The sequence below is a fragment of the Osmia bicornis genome, chromosome 9, assembly GCF_907164935.1.
Source record: "Osmia bicornis bicornis chromosome 9, iOsmBic2.1, whole genome shotgun sequence".
Lineage (NCBI taxonomy): Eukaryota > Metazoa > Arthropoda > Insecta > Hymenoptera > Megachilidae > Osmia > Osmia bicornis.
In genome coordinates this window covers 8777003-8801032 of record NC_060224.1, presented here as the reverse complement: position 1 = coordinate 8801032, position 24030 = coordinate 8777003, and the positions used below count along the sequence as shown (strand labels likewise).

Genomic DNA, 24030 nt, shown 5'->3' with positions numbered 1-24030 from the left:
AATATTCAGTCCGTCTATGAAAGTTCAGGGCCTTATTATAAGCCTCGTACTGACTTGTGCGTTTTGCCCAAACGAATGCTCTCGGCGAACGAACGTGAAAGGGTCTAGCCGTATAAGCATAGTGAATCGGCCCCAGCAACAATTTCAGTTGATATTTATACTACATAATGCTTTTTGCCTAAACAACAATTGTGTGCAATTTCAACCCCCTACCCCCTCTGATAAGGGAGATATGAGGGTAAAACCCTAAAACTTTACTATCTTTTTTCTCGGAAACTATTTAAGATATTTGAACACATTAAAGTGCAAATAGTAGGTATTCATTAGCTGAATTTCATACTTTTTTTTTTAATTTTTATCCGTTGATTAAAGGTTGTAAATTAATAAATAAATTTTTGAAAGTGATTTTTATAAACAATCTCTTGAGTGACACCCACCGAAAAAATTAAGAATAATCCTTTACTATTTAGCTATTATCTGTAAAAGTTTCAAGAGTGTCGGATTGGTACATCATAGTTAAAAAAAAATAAAACCAATGCAACGCCCTTTCATAAGGCAAAGCCAGGCTGAACGCTAGAGGCGCTCAACCTAACCGACCTATAGGGGGATAGGGGGCCGCGCCGACCAGCCACGTTTCTCATACAAGAAACAGCTCTCAGAAAAGTATGAACTCTTCTTTCCCTAACCTGTGTGTTAGTTAACAGTCATTTATTTAAATAATATATTAATAATTTAAATTTTTTAATTAAGTTTTCTAATCTTAACTTTTAACGTCCGTGTTTTCACGGTGTTCCTCGTTTTAAGTATGTGGGAGCCCTAAAACGAGCTGATTGTGTTGTACGTTACAAATGACTCCCTTATATAAATGCAACTAAGGTGTTTCTCGTTTTTAAGCCCTAAAATGAGCTGATTGTGTTATGTATCGCCAGATTGAAGTAGATGATTTGAAAAAGAATACTCGAAAACTTTTTTTAAGAAAACACGCTTATAAATAAGTTTTAATCTTCGTCGCTATTTTCATCAATAACTGGAATAATGTTAGTTTTATCAAATAAGTGAGTTAAAATTTATGACATAATTAACCCTTTTCAGGGCGCCCATATACTTAAAACGAGGAAGACCTTAGTCACAACTATTCACAGGTACCAGCTATAATTTAATTAAAAGTAACACGTACGTGAAAAGGTAAAGACGGAAATAGCTATAGAAGTCTATGTTCTTTACAACGTTGAATAGAATAATATTGCAGTTATACCTGTGATACCTTCTTCGACTAGTAAAAGGACAACTAATGGCATCTAACATAGTGCCATTGTTCAAGACATGATATAAATCTGTGATTTAGGGCTCTCACATATTTAAAACGAGGAACGCCGTGAAAACACGGAGGCTAAAAGTTAACATGAGAAAATTTAATTAAAAAATTTTAATTGTTAATATATTATTTAAATAAATAACTGTTAACAAACACACAGTTTAGGGAAAGAAGAGTTCATACTTTTCTGAGAGCTGTTTCTGGTATGAGAAACGTGGCTGGTCGGCGCGGCCCCCTATCCCCCTATAGGTCGGTTAGGTTGAGCGCCTCTAGCGTTCAGCCTGGCTTTGCCTTATGAAAGGGCGTTGCATTGGTTTTATTTTTTTTTAACTATGATGTACCAATCCGACACTCTTGAAACTTTTACAGATAATAGCTAAATAGTAAAGGATTATTCTTAATTTTTTCGGTGGGTGTCACTCAAGGGATTGTTTATAAAAATCACCTTCAAACATTTATTTATTAATTTTCAACCTTTAATCAACGGATAAAAATTTTGAAAAAAAGTATGAAATACAGCTAATGAATACCTACTATTTGCACTTTAATGTGTTCAAATATCTTAAATAGTTTCCGAGAAAAAAAATAGTAAAGTTTTAGGGTTTTACCCTCATATCTCCCTTATCAGAGGGGGTGGGGGGTTGAAAATGCCCACAATTGTTGTTTAGGCAAAAAGCATTATTTGGTATAAATATCAACCGAAATTGTTGCTGGGGCCGATTCACTATGCTTATACGGCTAGACCCTTTCTCCGGCTGTTCGTGTAACCTTTCTACTTGGGGTACCGTAAACCTTTGTATCTGGATTCTATGTAGAAAGGTTCTTTCTACCGTGAACCAGTCTAAGTCAGAATGTCGACAGGAACAGATGTCACGATCGCCAGTGCAGTGTATATTATTATGAACACAATAATTAAAAGAAAAAGAAGAAAAAATCAAGATAAACGATGGTGGATTAGTCAGATGTATACAAATAGAGCAACCTCTAGTGGTGAAAAACTAGTTAGAGATTTACAGATAGAAGCTAGTGGACATTTTAAAAATTTTGTGCGGATGTCGTCAGAAGATTTTGAATTTTTAATAAATGCTATCGGCCCCAAAATACAAAAAAACACCAGATTTAGAAAAGCTGTGACGGTGAAAGAACGCTTAGCGATAACGCTACGTTTTTTAGCAACGAGAGATTCATATACGAGTCTTCAGTATCTGTTTAAAGTATCCAAACAATTAATATCAAAAATTGTTCCGGATTTCGAAAATCAGTTTATGACGGTTCATCAGGCCATATCATAAACTGAGTTTTTCCGAAGGGTAAATTCGACAGCGGTCGACTAACGGTACTTGGAAATTTGTAACCGGCACAGTAAAATTGTTCGCACGAATATCCTTTGATGGACCGACAGCCGTCGGAAAGCGTTCGTTCGTGTCCAGGGCCTTTGCGAACACATTAACGGGCCGTACTCACTTGAGCATTTTTGCCCGAACGCACAAATGCACAAGTCAGTACGAGGCTTAAGGTTCTTGCTGATAGGGAAGGAAAGCCCTTCCTGTGTCGAATCCCGGAGTCAGTGTTAGTCATAAGAATGACTCAGTGGTCCAGAGATTGTTGGGTCGTCATCGATGTGGGTTGACGGGATGAATCGGAGTCCAGAACGGATCTTATCGGGCTGTCACACTACGTGTGTAAACGTGTGTATATATGTGTGTACTGCGGAGTGCGAAAGCGATCGCGGCAATCGAGTAGTTAAAAATACATTGCGTATCATAACTATAGAACGACCCTAAAATTGTTAAGTTTTAAATAATATATCTTAAATTGAATTGAAAGCAATACATATATGGTTGGAGAGAGCACGTTCAAAAGGTATGTATGTTTTAAAATAAAACATTAACAATACGCGCCTAAAAAAACAATAGATGACATAAATATTGTTTTTTGCTATTTCGTAACTATAGAACCAAGCGCTAAACAATGCTTTAGAATGCGTTTTTCCATCAGTTTTGTTTCAACAATCTAGCTTTGTATGTTAGGTATTTATAGTATCATAATAACACGCGGAACTTATTTGACTGAATCAGAAAAAAGTAAAATATTAGAATTTCGAGAGGTGAATTTAAAAATCCGCGAAATTGCACGAACTTAATCGTTCGCGCCATGTAGTAATGGAATTTCTAAAAACTCTACGTGGTTATAATTTAAACAAAAAGGGAGGTCCAAAAAAAAGCTCTCTGCCCGTTCAGAACGTCACATTGTCAATGCCATTAGCAATTACACAGATTAAGTCGGAACTTCAATTAAATGATTCCCGTTCAACGATACATCGCTTTATAAAAAACAATAAACACATTAAAAGACAGAAAGTATAATAAAAACTACCTAACGGCTTTTGCCTCGACATAAAGAGGGAAGAATGAGGTTCGCACCTGCCAATATCGGTAGAGACTGAGATCAGGTAATTCACGTTATTGATTACATTTTTTAGAATTGTTGTAAAAGTAATTTTATACAGGTGACCTTTTCCGATGAAAAAAAATTTAATTTAAATAGTCCTGATGGATTAGTTCATACTGAAGAAATATTCGCAAAGGACCACAATATTTTGGTGGGCCTCGAACTGCACAAATTACTTTATGGCAGTTTATGGCAGGGGCCATAACGGGCCCGTACGAAGCTCCTGTACAGAGCTCTGCAGAGCCAAAAAATAATTTAATATTAATATTTTTTGAATGTTTAAGAGTCTAAACTCTGCCAGGCTGCCAGGATTATATGTTTTTTTAAGATATGAAATAGATAGTTATTTTTCACTGACTAAAGCCATTCAGGCCTTTTTTTTATTAGTACATTTTCGCTGACTAACTTAAGGGGTAACACCACTGTAAATTTTTCGAAAAATCGATTTTTTTTTTATTGGCTTAAAAGATGCTTTGAACCTTCTAGAATATGGGGCAAAAGCGTTATTACCTGAAAGAAATTTGTTTCCTTGAAATTTCAAGCTCTTTTCCAAGCGCGTCGGACTGCTTCGAAACGACTACCGGTGTCAAATTAATCCCTATTGAGAAGGTACAACCTAATGTCCTACCTTTTGATGTCTAACTTCTCTAATACACAATGGATGTCTTTAAAAAATAGCCACGAAAGCTTCAATGCTACCGTTTGGAATTTGGCTCCAGAATCTTATTCAAGCAGCAAAAAAGTCTTGAAAATAGCGACTGATATTGCTGTGTGCAATTTTATTGATGCCCTGATAAACATTCTCCCAATTATGAAAGCTTTGGAGATGGATATTAGTGTCCAATCATACAATTTTTGTCTGGAAGCCGACGCTAAACGGATCAACCACGCCGAGCGCTCTTTGACAGATGCGGCAAAAGAGGCACGCTCTACCTTACAATCTTCGAGGAAAGAGAATGAGGAAGAATATTTAAACATGAAAGGGCAGGTTTATGTTCTTGGGATAGCAGATTAATGATAAAAAATTTAAAACAGTCGAATTTTTCATTTCTTCATGTCCAGAACACATTTCAAAACTTTAAACGCGTTTTTCTCGAAACAGTACTTTCAAAATCGGTGGGCACTCTAGCTCCGCCAATTTTCAATCAATCTTCTTGAATCTTTTTGTAATTTAATCGTCACATATTTTTTTAGTGAAATACGTAGGATTTTTTCAAAATATTGATATTTCGATTTTCTGTACAACTTCAAAGCACGAAATTTCTGGTCAAAAATTAAGCTTTTACTTTAAATCGATGCCATTTTATTAAAAATGCATATTTTTGAAAACGGCTACGTATTTCACTAGCGTTTGGATTAAGAAATCTAAATCCCTTTGTTTCATTGTTCTAGGTCATATCTGGGTTGAGTTATCGTGCCCACCATTTGACAATGTTTTTTCGAAGCGTTTCCGATCATCAGCTGTCAAGCCGCCATTTTTGCACATATCAATAAAACAAAAAAACTATATCTACTTTAATACATGTATAATAAATCAATCTAATTGGATTTTCATAAACACTTTCCATTTCTTAAGAAAAAATTCCCAAAAAAGCCTTAAATTTGAAGCGGTCAAAGTGGTGTTACCCCTTAACCTAACCTAACCTTTTTCTATCTAATCGAAACTAAAAGTAAGTTCCCGCTGCAGATCGAACGAGTTAAACGTTGTACTGTATAGGACCTTCGTGCGGGCCCTTTATGGCCCCGCCATAAACTGCTATAAAGTACATAATTGGTGCAGTTCGCACACTAACGCGTAAGATGTAACAGCGACGTACATGAACGGCAGAATTTAATGTATTAGTTTCGACAGTTTTCCGGAAATATCTCGAAAACTAAGGCCGAGCAGCGGTTATATATATAGGAAAAAGTTGTTCAAAATGTCTAATTTTACAACATGTTTAAATTTCATCAAAATCGGTGAGGTGTAATCTAATCTCAATAATTACCTTATTTTCTTATATTAACAAAAAAAATCAAATAATTTCATCCAGTACTTTTTTTTTAACTTCTTTTTACAGTTCCACCGGTATGCAATCACATAAAGACTGTAGATAGTCAAGCGTCCACATAAACCTCAAATCTTTTTTTTGATTGTCGCAAAAATTAAGCTTCTTATGAAAAAATTCCATTATATATTTTCACTTTATTTCTACACGTAGAATCCCCCCTGCTAGGTTTTATTATCCCCTCCACAGTATTTAGTAGGGGTGTCATTACTGGTATGGCCGAAATCAGATGATAATATTCATGATGATAATCAGATTATAATATTCTTAACAACAATTTTCAATAAAAATAATTTGTTGTCAGACGTATAAGACTCTCTATCCCTTGCCTTCCATGATTTTGAAATTTTATGTTTTTACTTTTGTTGATAAAAAACGTTATTAAAAATTAAATTCTTGTCTCTCATGATTTTAAACTTTAAAGTTTTTATTTTCATGGTTTTAATGTTTCGCAGAGCATCCCCTTTCCCGTCTTCAGCTTAGAAGAGCATGGATCAACTAACAGCAAACTCTAAAAAAATCATAATGACGCTCCTGGTAGTTAAAAAGATTCATAAACTAAACAGTATCATAAAGTACACAGTATTGTCACGCAAGTTGACTGTGGCTAAGGACTGGAAAAGGTCAGATTTCAAAGCAAGGAGTTGTTCCAGAAAGTGTCAGGTATACCTATGTTTCTTTCCTGTTGTGTGCGTGTAAGGAACAGCCCTTAAGAAACGGTACCGTCCACTGGGCACGTACATGTACATAAAAACGCAATTCTTATTTCGGGTCATACAAATCTGAGAACACCTGGCAGGGCTACCACAAACAGGTATGCAGGTTATTATTCACAAGAATGACCAATCAAAGGGGCGACATTTAAATTACTTATATGTATATGTATAATAAAATTTATTTTTATAACACCATTTAAGGAATCTCATATATATGCGGATGTTAAAGAAAATTGGGGTAAAATTCAAGAGCATCTAATATTCAACAAAACAGACAAAAATGTCTTAATAAACATGGATACCAAAATTCATTTCGGAGTTATAAAATATGTATTTTCAACTATGAACTTGTTTCAAATATAAAACAATTTATATTGCAAACATTAAAGTATGCGATATATTTTTTGTAAATAACCATGAAAAAATCAAAAACTAATATTTAATATTTTTCATTCGAATATTACATTAATCCATTTATAATAAACAATAAATTATAAAAGAAAATATGTTTACTAAATAATTAACAAGTATTAGTTCTGAAACTTTTTTTAGAATTTCATTTATCTTCAATATTATTCATTATGTACTTGACAAACTTTAATATTAAAGTATAAAATTTATTGTATTTGTTACAGAATGTCCTTTAACATACAAAATGTATTTCAATTTATATTCATATTTCACTTTGATGAATATATCTTGTGCGTATAAATGAAAAGAAGGAAGTAAAAGGAATAGAAAAAACAAGACTCTTCTCAACAAATATTAACATTTTATGTAAAACATTGTATGACAGAATTATTATGTTCTTTATGTAATACAATACCTATCTGTACTTATTAAATATATTTAACAAAATCGACAGTCTCTTATAGTATTTAGTTTGTACATATAAATAATACAATACATATATGTTAAGCATCTTTTTCTATACTTTTCATTGTTTTTAATTTTTACATATTTGTGCATACCAATTTTTACTATCTGCACAGTTTTTACTTATACAATGAGGACAACGTGTTAGAAACATAGGGCTTATAGGTTTATTTGATTTGAGGTGTGAATGAACAATATCTGCCAAAGCTTCTATGAATATGGGATGATCATTTGGTGCCGCAGTTCTTCTTATTCTTTCAATTCCAAGCTGAAAATGAGAAAATGAGAAAGTTGTCTTCATAATATTCTTAACTACTATGATGGGGTCTTAAAATAGATATCTGTAGATACCTATACCCATAAGTAACGTACGGGTCATACATCAAATGTCACTAACAAGAAAAGGACCCTATTATTATTTCTGATTTACATCTAAACTTTTTTTAACAATGTAGCTTTGGTATTGAAACAACACGGTTTAGGTAAGAATTTATAATCTATTAGTGCTGCTTGTATATAAGTTCGTCCATTAAAGTTTTTACAACCAGCATGTACTTTGTACAGGTTTATAATTGCAACTTATTTCCGTTAACAATTTAGATTCAATTTACTGTGAAATTGTATTTATGCTTATACAAAATTACATGTACACATTAACAAACTTTTCAGTATAGTTGCGAATGCCTCTACTTACGGTAACATAAATATTGTATATGCGTAAAAAGAGTATTTGATATGAATTCACTTTCCTTTACAAGTGAAGACAATAAAAGACTGAATTAATGAGAACCATCATATTACTGCTTTATAACTTTGTGTTTAAACTATGTATTGAAGATATGTAAGATTTTTTTAAACCAAGAAGATTTTAAAAAAAAGTCTTCATGTAATAATTCGGTTGCCTCATCCACTGTGATAATAATCAAATGATGAAAATATATTAACAAAATTCGATATTTTATGTTCATTCATTTTATTTCTGTTAATAAACTGTATTACTGTATTAAGCTTGGCTGTTTTTGAGATTATTTTCTTCATTTTTACTGCCTTACAGACACAAGGCTCATAGTTTAATAATCCGGCATTCTACTGTACTCAGGCCCAGCGGTAGAACATGAACAAGTATTTGAATAGTCCTAGTAATTAAACGCTTTTCACCAAACAGACGCAAAATAAAATAATTTTTAACAAAAAATACAACCGACTTTGAAATGCACTAAAAAGTATGAGATAATTTCTACTTCATTTATACAAATACCCAACAGCTAGTAATAAAACCTACTTACTCGTTAAATAGTATACTAAATACATTTCAATCTTTTCGGAGGCGGCGCAAAATTAAAAACTTTCTTCTACTAGGAAGATCCCAGTTCAGTCGTCGGCAACCTATCAAATCGTTATTGGCAGCATCGTATACTCGGGTATTTTTAATTTTGCGCCGCCTCCGAAAAGGTTGAAATGTATTTAGTGTACTATTTAACGAGTAAATAGGTTTTATTAATAGCTGTTGGGTATTTGTATAAATGAAGTAGAAATTATTTCATACTTTTTAGTGCATTATGAAATCGGTTGTATTTTTTGTTAAAAAATACATTTTATTTCACACTTTTTAGTGGAACGAGCAGTATTTGTAGGATGCCGTAAGGTGGTTTACCGTTCTTATTGGTTAACTACAATAACGATAGTTTTTAACGATAACAAGTTCTATACATTTTTGCAAGTGGGATCATCGCGGAAATATCTTTTATTAAATGTGAAAGGTTTCATCGCGATAGGTACAATCCGTGCAAAATAACACCAAGGAATAGGGTTTTTGTTATAACAATAGTTATTAACAATAACAAATTGCATAAAAATTTTTGCAAGTGAGATATCGCGGAAATATCTCTGTGAAAGGTTTCATCGCAATCGGTACATGCCTTGCAGAGTATACATACAGTGTGTCCCAGCTTAAGTGTTATAATTCCGTTATTCCGTAACTATTAATGATACAAAAAATTGTTGATATGGGAATTGCACGGTAAAAGGGGGCCTATGTTTTGGCCGAAGTGAAAAATCTTTTGCATTATTAGTTTAAGAGATATGATGGTCAAGTTTCGTTTTTCAAACGGAACTACATATTTTTTTTTAGTTCATGTGATAGTGCTTCTCAAGACGAATTTATTAAGCTTTAATGTATACACTCGATTTTAATTAGTTTTCAAGATATAACGTTTACAAATTTCCCGATTTTCAGTAGATGCGTCTCGGTTTGAGTGGCAAGTTGTAAAAGCGGACCTATTGTTGCGGTAAGTGTCACAGCGGTTATTCTTTGGGTCTGCCGTTCCTAGCGTAGACCCCCGCTATGGCTCTTACCTCAACAGTAGGGCCGCTTTTACAACTTGCCACTCAACCGAGATGCATCTACTGAAAATCGGGAAATATTTAAACGTTATATTTTGAAAACTAATTAAAATTGAGTGTATACATTAAAGCTTAATAAATTCGTCTCGAGGAGCACTATCACATGAACTAAAAAAAAATATGTAGTTCCGTTTGAAAAACGAAACTTGACCATCATATCTCATAAACTAATAATGCAAAAGATTTTTCACTTTGGCCAAAACATAGGCCACCTTTTACCGTGCAATTCCCATATCAACAATTTTTTGTATCATTAATAGTTACGAAATAACGGAATTATAACATTTAAGCTGGGACACACTGTATGTATGTATATTGAAACAGTAGAACTCAATGTAGTAGTAACAATATGTAGTTTTTCACGAATATCTCGGAAACTAAAGCTTTCCGTTAATTATGCATAAGGAAAAAGTTGTTCAGAATCATGCCCCCGACAACATATTAAAAGGTCATTGAAATCGTCCAATCTTGAGATTAAAAACTTCCTGTATTTCGCAATAACAATTAAAAAATGAAAATTTTTTTTTTAATAGGACCAATCGGAAGACATACCCTACAAGATGCAAAAGGTTTCAAAAGAAAAAAAGGTTCAAAAGGTTGCAAAAAAAAAAAAAAAAACATACTGATCGAATTGAGTAACCTCCTCCTTTTCGAAGTCGGTTAAAAAGCGTTCAATAACTAGACCTGTTCAATCAATCGTGTTCGTTCAACCATTGGATTCATTACCTCACTACCCACCTTTAAAAGCATATTAAAACTGAAGTCGACTAACTAGGGTTCTTTCCTTGTACTATTGTCCCAATAGTTTTCAATTGAGTCAATCCTTATAATTTGCCAATTTCAATCACTAATGTTAGTTTTTACATGGAAATTAAAAAGAGAAGAGCCTTTAAATGCTTCAGTACAACGTTATAGAAAATTTCTTTTTCAGTTTTTCAAATAATATTTGCATTACACCGTAACAATTAATGATTAAATCGTTAATACTTACTTCTTCCGCTAACTCTTTACAATATTCAATATCCAGCTCGTGAAGAGTTTCAATATGTTCATTAACAAATGCTACCGGTACTAAAATAAAATGCTTTTTCCCCTGCTTAACATAAGCTTTGATAGCATCGTCGGTGAAGGGCGCCAACCAAGATACAGGTCCAACCTAAATACAAATTACTGAACATATTAAAATATAATACAAAGCTTAAGTTCTTTAGATGATATGCAGACTATACGAAAGAAGAAAATAACCATTACCTTTTATGTACAGGATACTCCAGATTTTTCCCAACAAAATATAAGTTTATTCTGTACATAAAAATAAGAAAAGAATGTTATATAAAAGTATATTATAAACGTTTTGTTATAAAGTTATACGAAAATGTTAACGGAACCTTCTGGTCCCCAAAATAATTGAATTTTGTATTACTTGATTTTTATAGTCATTACTAGTGGCGTAACTGGAATTTCTATTTATGTTCGATTAGGTTCCCTTGCTTTATTAACAATAAGAACAGTACTGTATGTTTTATTTTTTTAGTTACATATTGCATTTTAATATATATTATTAAGATAAGACTTTACAAACTGGCCTCTACTTATTATCAGATACGCCAATGGAGATTCTATCTCTCGAATTTATATTGTAAATATAGTTTCACATGAAGAACTAGTGCAAAGGATTAATAATGTAATTACTGAAACTGAGTAGAATATCCAGGAATTCTGTAGTATAATAAATTTCGTAGAATATCGATATCACGATTATAGCCGTGTATAAATATCATATTTTGAAATCAGAAATTAACAATACTAGGAAAGCGCTTATAATAATATTTACTATCACTGATACTGAATCGTTAGAAAATACATGCTGTGTGATTACACATATAAAATAAATAGAATCTATTTTATTATTTTATGCGTTCAATAATTTCATTATACTTTTAAATCGATACATTTGTAATCAATTTTCATGTAACATTCCTGTATTATTTTCACTTACAGAATATACTCGTGCATTTTATTGGGAAAAACCTGGGACACACTGTATGAATAGAATAAGTGAAAAGATAAAATAAAAATAGTAAATCCTGGAACTTAGAATTTAAAACAGTTAATTTGTTAGATATGTATTAGAAGATATTAAAGTTAGTTTTATGGCATTTTCATTGAAATTGGTGGTTAGAAGAATATTATAGTCGTCACCACGATATAGTGGGGTTATAAAATATTTCAAAAGCCGAAGTATGTATACGAAATCCGATCGCTGAAACGGTAATTTATGGGTGGTAAAAACCTGAAACTTGAGCCACGGCCGTATAAAGCAATTGTTTCGTATAGTATCAATGTGCTCCATGTAATACAAGGTGTTCTACATAATTGGGCCAAGCTACAGCTTTAAAATGGTAACAAATGGCATTAATTTCATAAAGCAAACTCAAATGGTACATAAACCTTAAAATGTTTAAAACGCCTTAACTTCCAAAACCGAAACATGCATTACCTAATACTCCACCCATTTGATCGTGCCTAATGAAATTTTATTTTATCTTCTACCGTTTTAGAGTTGCAGTATATGGTCCTGAATATCGTGACATTATTTACTGTCGTTTCTTGAGAATTTTAGTTATATACAGGGTTGTTCATAATATGTGGGGTGAACTTAAAGCTACTCCCCCTCCGATTTCGATGATTTTTAAATGTCGTAAAAATCGACATTTTAAGCAACTTTTTTTCTTTAAGCTATTTGCGAGATATTCGCGAAAGAATATTGTTACTACTGCAGCGAATTCTGTCTATACGTATGCGTCTGTGGCTGAGTGTGTGCCGGCTCGCTTGCCTACCGTTTCTGTAAGCAACACCATGTGATCCGGCTTCTATGCGTACATACAACGGATGAATTAAAAAATCAAATTATAACATTTGACCCGTGTGGCCAGCCACCTAAAAGCGACTGGAATATTAATATAACCTAACCTAATTTAACCTGGATGCATAAATAACAGAAAAAACAAAATACCATCAACATTAGTACGGACGGCAGATAATCTTGTGGTGCACAATAATTAGTATCAATGTTGACGGAATATAATTTTTTTCGTTATATGTCTAGATTAGGTTAAATTAGGTCATACTAATGTTATATTAGGTCATACCGCCGTTAGGCGGCCGGCCACGCAAATCTAATTTCAAAATTATTGAAATTAGGTTGACAGAAACAGTAAGCCTCGTACAGACTTGAGCATTTTTGCCCAAACGAACGCTTTCGGCGCACGAATGCTCTAGTGAGTACGAGACTTACTGTTTCTGTCAACCGCGAGGGTCGTTTGCCGACGCACCCACAGCCGCGGATGTATACGTACAGGTGAAATTCAACACAGTAGTAGTCATAGTTTTTTGTGAATATCTCCCAATCTAATCGGGTCCGATATATAGCTTAGATGAAGAAAGTTACTTAAAATGTCGATTTTTACAACATATTTAAAAATCATCGAAATCGGAGGGGAAGTAGCTTTTCTATAAGTTCACCGTATGTGGGACCCACTTCAAGAATGGATAGAAGACAAAAACAATGAAAAAAGTTTCTGTAAACATGTGTCTTATATGTATGTGTATCACATCCATATGTAGAAATTTCTGGTGCACGCAGGACCGGTTAAGATTTCTAAAGCCCTGAGGTTATCAAACCTTCGAGGGACCCCCTTGATTAATAACCTTGACTCAAAAATATAAATTTATTCTAAATAAAATTAAATAATGTTTAATAGTACAGAAATCGAGCAATAGTAAAAAAAATTTCACTTAATATTTTTTTACATAAATGGAAGGCTTATAATGGGGCCCTCTACAAAGTAGGGCCGGGTTGTAGTTCCTCTTAATTCAGCATTGGATGCAAGTATACAAGACTGCCAACAGATGTAAAATACACCTAATATTTTTGAAAAATTGCAAAATTCTTTGATATGATGGCTGTGAACTTAAGGATGGCCATTTCGAGCACCTTTTGTGAAAGTAAGCATTTGTGAATTATTGAAGTACAAAAGTGGCTATAACTTTGAAACAAAGTCAAATAGGACACCTGTTTATACGAATGTTTTTTATTGTTTTCGTGACCCTGTCCATCCCTGAAGTGGATCCTACACATACGAAACAACTTGTATGTACCTTGTGGCAGCAAGTTTGCTGAGTGTACTATACGATTTAATTTTTACTATTATTTAGAGTATATTATTTAGGGTAAATATACTTAAGTATTTAATTATAGAATATACTAATTTGATTGTTCAATTTTGGAACACCTTGTATGTAGTATGGTTCACCCTGCTATTATAACTTTCTTTGCAGTGCAATTAGAAAAAATATGTTAGGAGAAGAAATAAACAGTTCAAAAAATACTATGCAAGATCATCTATTTTTTACAAATGGAACAATGTGTGTGCATGCATTACTATTTTAAATGAAACTGTATGTATATATGTTTTCACATAGATCGATTCTTCGAAACATTCAACGCATAAAAGTATCACGATAAAACAATTAATCTATATAGTTCCACAAAAAAAAATACATTACATTTTTCTTAAATCTCTCGCTTTTGAATCTAAAGTATTGATTTCTGAGAAACGGTATCTGAACACTTTTTCATGCACAATATTCTGAAAAATCGATCCGTTTAAAAAGAAATATGCAATTCCATTTAAAAAAATGGAACTGTTAAGTAAACATGCAATGCTGTGTTTGCAAAAAATATATGGTCCTACATACATATGTAGTACTATGTATTTGCACTATTTATCTTTTTTCTCCAACATTCTCCTTTTAATTACACTAAAAAGGCAACTGTGATTTGTAACAGTTACGTGGACTATCCTGTATAATTACAAATTTTTATATAAAAAAAATGTATTATTTTTTTTTACATATAAAATGTTATTACTAAGCACTTTGAATACTTATATGTATTCACATCACACATTAAAAATTAAAATTGCAATTTGTAATAAAATAAAAAAAACCATTTAAATTACCATGAAACAAATAAAACTTTCAAAATTTTTTTCTAGTTTTTAAATGATATTAATTTCAAAAAATTATATGAATAATTTCTTGAGAAATGAAACTGCACAAAAGAAAAACAAAATTTCGAACATTTTATATAAAACATATAAAGAAATAATTCATCGAAGTAATTATTGCATAAGTGATCTGAATTATGTTTCACTCTATATAAATTTTTATAAGTATTCAAGAGTGCGATATCAATCAGATATTAATAAAGTTGCTGAAGACGATAACTTTAGAACTTTGTATTATAAAATATGTAAGCCGTTTCCCGTATATCTTTCGTAATTTTTGATCTGTATTATAATATACAGGATGGCCCATTAAAGTTGAACATCTAAACGAATCGTTCACAGGTCAAAGTGATCGATTCCATTTTTTGAATTTTTAAAAATTTTAATGTCAAAGCGCTTAATTGACGCTTAACTTTTTATATTTTATCAATTTCTTTATTTTTTGTTTAGTAGAATTAATCGATTTGACAAATGGCTGGCTCAAATATTTCTTTAAATACAAAATTATTGTCTCAGTATAAAATTGCATGTCTCAATAGAATAAACACATACATACGCACTTACATCTGTCGATAGAAAATTAATTTTTTTTTAAATTACTTTTTGAGGTATTATAGTCATCACTGTTTTTTCAAATGACTGGATATATGTATTTCTGTTGTCATAGTGTTGTATTCTTAAGAGAAAATATTCAAGCCAGTAGTTGACTTTCCAATAACTTTGAACCAGAAGAAATTGCATTTTTGTAGTGGAAATAAAGGGGTCAGAATTGCACGTTTCACGTATCATTAGAGCTTGTGCCACGATTGAAGCAGATACCATCAAACATGCAATGCAGTCAGTGATTATCCATGCTGGAAAATTTATTAACCCCGAAGGCTATCACTTTAAACACTTAATGTAACGTTCAATTCTAACTTCTTTATTTCATGTGTAAAAATGTGACTTTTTTGGTTTAAGATTATTTGAAGGCCAATATAAGAACTATGACACTATGAAAAGAGAAATATATTTCTGTCCATCAGTTCATTTAAGAAAATACTTATGACCATGTTTAAAAAACAGAAATTAGTTTTCTATCAATGTGTTTACTCCAATAATGTCATGTAACTTCAATACTGAGACATTTTTTACAATTTTATACTTAAAGAGATATTTAACTGTTTATTTTTCAGTGGACCATATTGTATACAGGACGAATTACCTATACATATTTGTAAAGCGATCGATTGAGTTATTTACAGAATTATATAATATAACAACTATTTGAATTTCTCTTAAAAAATCCCGGGCTAAATATCTGGCTGAATATACAATGTATTTATATAAAATGTACAGCCTGAAAACTGTAAATTCACCATGACAACAAAAAATTAAAATTATCTTTATCATTTTACAATTTGAAGCTTCATTTTCAAGATATAAATAACTCAAGATTAACAATTCGATTTGAATAGTTCAGTATATAATAAATACGTTATATCAAAATAAAAAATAAAAGACCACTTATATCTTAAAAAAGGTATCTGCCTAATATGTCATTTAAAATTTTTCTTTTACCTTCTTTTTGCCTCAGTTATTCAATAATAGTAAATTCGTAGTACCGGTCACCGGTGACCCGAATGACATTCAAAGTTAACACTGTTTAAGACTTTCGGGCATAAGCCGTGTCCAGCAGAAACTTCTTCCTCAACGTTCCACCGTCATTACAGTTAGCTCCTTCAGGGGTCTAAAGGCGCGCTGAAATAGTTAATTCTATATAAAGTACTTTATATAGAAGCTTATATAAAGCCCGCTAGACGCAGCTAAAACCCAGAAGCCTCAAACAGCGTTAAGTGTGATTATAAATTTATCTTTGCTCACGAGTTCACTAACAAGATCTAAACGCAATACAATTCTGGTCTACTTTTCTATTTCTTGGATATCTAGACTACGTTCTATACTGAAGACGATACCTTAAGGTGAACAGGGGTAGCTTTAATACTAACTGAATGATCCTATACTATAAGTTGTTAAATTTGTAATGAAAAAAATACCATTAACCCATGGTGAAATACAGTAATCTGCCCTCTGTTATAAACACCCCATAATTTTATATGTTTGCAGCTTTCTTCAAAAAATATTGAGGTTATTGCAAATTTTGTAAATATAAGCTTTGCTCCATTAGGTTACTTAATATTTAAAAACTATGTTCTTATGCAAAATATTCAGGAAGTATATTTTCAAGAAATGAGCCTCTTATCAATAACTGAGAAGGTTATATAAAATATTAAAAATTGTTTTGCTGTTTTAATTAAATTGGAACACAGAGATTTCCAGCCTTTCATTGATACCTACATACATATACATATATGTATATACATATTTTATGAAAGCAGAAAATATAAATAAGCTTCAAAATATCAAATTTATACAAAGTATTTTGTGCCCTTAATGGAGTGGTTGAGTACTATAAAGTTTCATAACAAAAAATGGCATTAATATTGAAATATTGGTGCTTCCACCTAAAAATTGATTGTATTTGTCAGAAAATATGTTTCTTTGTATAGAACATTTTTTTCCTACAAACAATTTTTATCATATATCTTGTAGTTTAGAATATAACTCAATTAGTCACATTACAAAAATTACATTGTACATTATTTGGTATGAAATTTATGTTCACGTTTTTTAACTATTAGGAAAAGTAATTTATCTTCAAATAGCATATAACACTGAAAAGTGTTAAAGATAATACATGTTAAAAGAAAATTTAACAAGTGTTAATGGAAAAGTAATAATGGTGACAAACAAACATTTAATAAAATAGTCTTTGTACCTTTGATTGCCATACTAATTTGTACGGATTACAATACTGTAATTGTTCCATTACTAGAGCAACTGTGCTTGCCACTTCAGATGCATAAGGATCTCCCCGGCATACTGCCTAAAATTAAATGGTACAAAATACGAGTTTTTAAGATTTATAATGTAAACTTTGATTAAACTATTAATTTATTTTTAATGTTGAAAAGTAACCTTTAATGGCAGTGAATGGGCAGAAAATAAAATTATAACGTCATTTCTAACATCCTCAGGAAACTGAGCTAATTCTTCTTTAATTCTTTCAGTAATTGTCTGTATAAACAATGGGTGTATTGCCCATCTATCTATTATACTCCATTTCATATTACTTGGAGGCTGCCTGTAAATTTTGAATTGTTGAATGTAAAATAGCAATTGTGGATAATAAATCAATATTCATTCTATACTACATTTACATAAAAACAAATTAAAACTTAATATTAATTATTAATTAAGATAAATTGGGCATAAACTAATGTGATTTATAATGTAAAAAATTTAAGAATTTGTTTGTAACCTTTTCTGTTTCGTTTTTAAAATTTTTCACGTTTTCAGTAAATAAAGGTAAATATATATTAAGAAATGTATATTAACAATATTACAGAAACAAATTCATAAGTAACTACCTTTTTGTATAATATTTATATATCTCGATAAAACTTGATCCACTTGTAGCACAAGAATATTGTGGATATTGAGAAAATAATATTGTATGCTGAACACCATCTCTGAAATGGAAATATGTAGATGATATAAACAACAAAAGCGTCTGTTATGATTATTAACTGCTTTAATTACTCTTGTTTATATTTTAGACATATTCAAATTCAGAGATACATCTACATTCTTACTGCTGTATTTGTTGAAGCGTATTTTCAGTAAGAGGATTTGCATAACGAAACGCAACATAATGTTTATGGGGTGCAGTTTCTGGTGAAATTTTATCCAATTTCTCACATAAAAGTTTACCCTGTTTATTTGTCCACTCTAAAATAGGCGATTTACCACCAATTTCTGCATATTTTTTCTGCACCTTAGGTGTACGAGATTTTGCAATCCACGGACCTAAACGACTGTAATGCATATTTATATTACAAAGATATATATATATATTTTTCTTAATATAAAATTTATGTAATCAAAGACTAGCAATTAAACCTTTGAAATGGTAACTGAATCATATCACGATCAGTCATTATACGTAGTAAGTATTCATGGACCTCTTCGAGACTACCAGGTCCACCCATATTCAACATTAAAACACCTGTTTTTGGCGTAGAATTATCATTTATTTGTTTCAAATTTGTTGCCACAGAAAATTGACGCCAAAATGAAATGGAAGATCTTTCGCATTGTTTTGCTAAATCACAACATAAAAATGTATGTCAATTATTTTGATAACAGCAGCAAATGTACTATAGAAAATTAAATCTAACAATATTGAATATATGTATGTACACTTTGTAACAAAACTATAAAACTTAGAACAAAATTGTAAAAAACACTATTTCAGAAGTAATGTTCTTGCTTCTTTTGACTGTTACGTGTATTAGAACTCTATTCAATTCTAAGATGCATTTTATGTACATAACAAAATTAGATAAATGACAATTATTACTTGTCAATAAAAGAAAATGTTTTTAAAAAAACTAATCAAAAAAACTTAAAATTACTGATAACTAAAAAAACCAAAATATTTAAAATGCAAAACTTCCATTAATAATAAAATGAAACTGCTGTTGTGCATAAAGTAATTTAAAAAAGTAGAATACTATGCTAAAAAATATCATCATGGATGTTTAAAAACTATGACTGTCAATTAAAGATTTGCTATTTTAAGGATACCTTCAATACTGACAAATGGTAGAAATTATGTACTATGTAAACAATGTTAGAAATATCTAGTATATTATTTAAAAATGTGAACATTTTTTTTAAAAATGCTGCTAATAAATGATTATCAATGAGAACAATTAAATTCAACTATAAACTGAATAGATTTAAATTTGGATAATTCTGATAATATAAATATTATATTAAATTGAATATTTAAGATATTAACAAATTAAACTTCTGACAATAAATTAGTAGAACTTACTAATAGTCTGTATGAAATATATATAAATGTTTATTATATAAAATTGAAATTGTTAAGATTAAAGGAAAGAAATACATTAATGACAAAGTAAAACAACTAATTTTCTATGAGTGTTCTCATTTATGTTTTTGAAAGGTCTTCTACATAATATACTTGTTTGAAATTTCTATGCCTTTAATATAACTTTTAATAGCTATACTGATATTTGATAATGATATTCAATAGCTTCGTAAGTATTTTATAGCTTTGTTGCAACATGTAATAACAAAAATGAATGTAAAACAATATTTTACAAATTAACTCTTAATTTAACATTATACATGCAGCAAAATAGTTTTATAATTTTATAGTAAACTATAGACATCGATAATATAATATGTTAAATATAATCTTTACTTACCAAATTGCACTATGTTTATTAAACTACTTGTCATTTTTAACAAACTATCACTTTGTAAACAGCAACGAATGTAACAAACAATCACAAGCGCACAAGACTGACTTAATTGTACAGATATAAGATTCTTATATCTCTATGCAGGTTTATGCACAATCACGATGACGAAAAGAGTAATGGCAGTGTTAGTTGGAGGTTAGATTCAGAAGTACGGTTATGTGTGTATAATAATGTGCCGCATAATGTGATTACACGTTTTGCATTTATAGAAATTTTCTAAACATATTGCAGTGTTTACTACTAACTACTAATTACATACAAATACATCCGTAAGTTAATGTTATATATTTAATATATGAGATAGTGAATAATATTTTTGATAAAATTAAAAAGTTTTAATTAGATTATGGCAGATCAAGGCATTGAAGAACTTGGCCCATCAGATTTAGGTACTCTTGATTAGTAAGTAATTACATACCATGCACGTAAGTATGAAACACCCGATAAGCATTACTTTATACAGTCACTATTGTATTATAGTTGGGAAAGGATATATTCCGAAGAACTTGATAATTTTAAGGATCACGGGGATACCGGCGAGATATGGTTCGGCAGGAATAATTCACTAAAAGTTGTACGGTAAGGCATTTGAACAATTCCCGAAAAATGTCATTAAAACGAACATATAAACAATAAGACTACTGCTGCTATCTTTAGTGCACCGCAAAAGTTAAAATTAAATCATCGCTAAAGGGTAGCATTTTCAAATTTTCAAACCAGAGAAATAAAAACTTTTATTTGTTTGTTTAAAATGAACGCATATTATAATTTTATCCACATATATCGTTAAATGTACAATTTTAAACATAACATTATTTTTTATGCAAGTAATTATATGTAATACATATAAAAATATATTTCAGAGAGATGTAAAATGTATTTTCTATTAAAATTTTGTTCAAAATTTCAGTTGGATTGGTACACAACTGACACTTTGCAAGGATGATAAAATAATTGATATAGGATGTGGAAATGGAATGACATTAGTTGAACTTGCAAAAGTGGGTTTTAAAAATTTAATGGGTGCAGATTATTCACAAAAGGCAATCAATTTAGCTAAAGAAATAATGAAAGAAAACAATCTGTTGATTGACTTAAGGGTTTGTGATATATTGAATTTAACAAATTCTGAATTACCAATAGATTTTAAATTAGTACACGATAAAGGAACTTATGATGCGATCAGTTTACATCCAGAGGATCGTGCAACAAAACGACAAAAATATATAGAAAATGTGTATAAAATTCTGCAACCTGCTGGTTATCTAGTTTTAACTTCGTGTAATTGGACTAAAGAGGAAATAGGAAAGCATTTTGAAAATTGTAAGCAAAAATTATATTATCAATTGAAGCAGAAATTACATTTCTTAATCCCTTGTGGCTCATTAAATACTTAGAATTAGCTCAATATTAATGGGTTTGAGTATATCTAGAAACGTTTTAAAGTTATTGATGTTAAATTAAAATCTACAGTTAATAAATCACTGAACAAATTAAATACAAATATTTTGCATTATATAAAATAATATATTGGGCCTCAAAGGATTATTGTATTACACGTAGTTATACAATATAGTAAGTGAAAGTTACATATAGTACTATTTAATATGTATATAAACATTAGGACAAAATAGTACTATTCCTCCCATTTTTTAAAATAACATGCTATTTAAGTCATACAAGTTAACCAGTTTAATTGACAATAATACTTTTATAAAACAAAGATGTATAATGTTTTTACTTATTTTACAAGATACAGTTTTAATTGTATTGACATCCTTGATTTTTTAATTACTTATAATAATGTTTCAAAGAAAATATATGCTTAAAAGTAATTAGCTTTTAACTGCTATTAAGATACGATTTTTAGTATTACCAATAGCATAATATCATAAAATTCAATATTATGAAAGTATATGTATGTTAATACAAAATTTATTCTGATCGTTTTTCAATTTTAACTTGGAATTATGTATATAATTTCCTATGAAAACATTAAAGTTTTAATTTATCTACTAAAAGTAATCCTCTTTTATAGCTATATTTTAATTATAACTTACTAACACTTAAAATCGAATTATTTTTATTTACAACTTTTTCATGAAATTATTATAAATAATTTAAAAATCAGGAACACTGAACGCACTACAAAGGGTGTTATTATTTATTACCTATTTTTACAGTTGGACATAGTAATAGTGGATATGGTTAGAAGTTCTGAAATTTACAATTTATAATATAGATGTATACATATACATATATGTTTATGTATACATATATGCATGCATTTTTATTAAGCAAAGAAAAATTAACAATTTCACTAAAAGGAATAAAGTGACGTTACAGCATAATAAAGAATAATATATTACAATCACAAAGAACTGTTATTTTTATTACCATTGCTTAACGCACTTTTTGCTATATTGTTTTATTTGTTGATTCATAATTAAAAATATTATCATTTTGATACCTTTTGTTTCTAAAATTTTCACTTTTTTGTACTATTTTACCACATATTTGATAATTACTATAAGAATTTTCTTAATATACCAAAATAATCATATTATATATGTGCATATATGTAGATTGTCTTTGCAAATACATATAAAATCGTTTCATGATATGTACAATTCCGTTTCAATTATTAGTTAACATATTGTATGCATTAAATGAAATGAATTTATTCCTTTATTTATACCTGTATTATTTGACAGTGGTAGGAATAGTACTAATACGTTTTGTAATTTTGTAAGATTTCTATTAATTTCTATTCTCAACGATATACACGATGATATTGATAGCATTAATATAATTTGAAATATTTCAGATTTTGACATTCTAAACGTACTCCCTACTGATACATTTCTCTTTGGCGGACAACGTGGAAACACCATAACACAATTAGTTCTTCAAAAAAAAAAATACAATAAATTAGAGAACTGATCGATGCAATACACGAAATTTTCTATTTAATCCCCTTTCATAATCCTTATGCGTAATAAAATATTTATTTATGTGTAACGCAAATATTTTACCAATATGTTCATTATATCAGCGAAGATGAATAATATAGTGTACTATTATACTATCATTATTAAGTAAATGAAATGAATGCTGCTGCTAGATTTGATTTAATAAATCGGTATTAGTATGAATTACTGATACTCAATAATTAATTAATAAATATATACTTTTAAACAGTCACGTTGATATTTAAGGCATCATTGGCATATAAGAACTTTGCATTTGTTTGTTATGTATATTTGAATTGTTGGACTAAAATGTGCAATATAATTTATAATGAAGAACGAGGTGTGAAACAATTTGTTTATGCGTTCATGTAACTAATGAAAAGATTTTCTAACGTATCAATATCAATAATATTAGCAAATTTTTATATCATTTCTATTGTTCTTTCATAAGAATTGAAAACAGATTTTTAAAAAGCCAAAATTTGATAAATTTTGAAAAATTATATTCTTACATAAATTGGAAATTATTAATACAAGGTATATTTCAGAAATCTAAAATCTATAGTACCGTAACACTTCTAATGTAATTTTAATAATAAACTAAATACAAATTCGCATACGCTAGTATATACGTAATTGGATGAATCAATGTTTTGCAAATCTGTATAAAATAAAAATTAAGTTTACATGTGATTACATATCTAACAGATTTTTGTATACATTGTTGAGGTACTTAAAGTGGCAATATATTGTATTTTATCTTACATCCTAATACAAT

General features: G+C 30.1%; 2 protein-coding genes across 5 annotated transcripts; one reads left to right on the top strand and one right to left on the bottom strand.

The window, feature by feature from the left end:
* Positions 1-7282: 7282 nt before the first annotated feature.
* On the bottom strand, positions 7283-20307 carry LOC114880684 (ferrochelatase, mitochondrial). 2 transcript variants are annotated; one of them, XM_046287118.1, is made up of 8 exons: positions 20224-20307; positions 18884-19085; positions 18577-18798; positions 18352-18453; positions 17900-18065; positions 17700-17807; positions 10801-10965; positions 7283-7674 (listed from the first exon to the last, which is right to left on the bottom strand). In XM_046287118.1, exons 1-8 carry the CDS (start codon positions 20255-20257, stop codon positions 7477-7479), a joined length of 1197 nt encoding a protein of 398 aa, XP_046143074.1. In that variant the 5' UTR covers positions 20258-20307; the 3' UTR covers positions 7283-7476. The 2 variants fall into 2 exon arrangements, with proteins under 2 accessions (XP_046143074.1, XP_029052792.1); XM_029196959.2 differs by lacking the exon at positions 7283-7674 and adding an exon at positions 10411-10656.
* LOC114880685 (EEF1A lysine methyltransferase 2) lies at positions 19076-23945 on the top strand. 3 transcript variants are annotated; one of them, XM_046287119.1, is made up of 5 exons: positions 19076-19105; positions 20614-20682; positions 20761-20859; positions 21191-21603; positions 23108-23945. In XM_046287119.1, exons 2-5 carry the CDS (start codon positions 20627-20629, stop codon positions 23221-23223), a joined length of 684 nt encoding a protein of 227 aa, XP_046143075.1. In that variant the 5' UTR covers positions 19076-19105; positions 20614-20626; the 3' UTR covers positions 23224-23945. The 3 variants fall into 3 exon arrangements, with proteins under 3 accessions (XP_046143075.1, XP_029052795.1, XP_029052796.1); XM_029196962.1 differs by lacking the exon at positions 19076-19105 and adding an exon at positions 20457-20549 and having other exon boundaries at positions 20624-20682; XM_029196963.1 differs by lacking the exon at positions 19076-19105 and adding an exon at positions 20461-20549.
* The last annotated feature ends 85 nt before the right edge of the window (positions 23946-24030 follow it).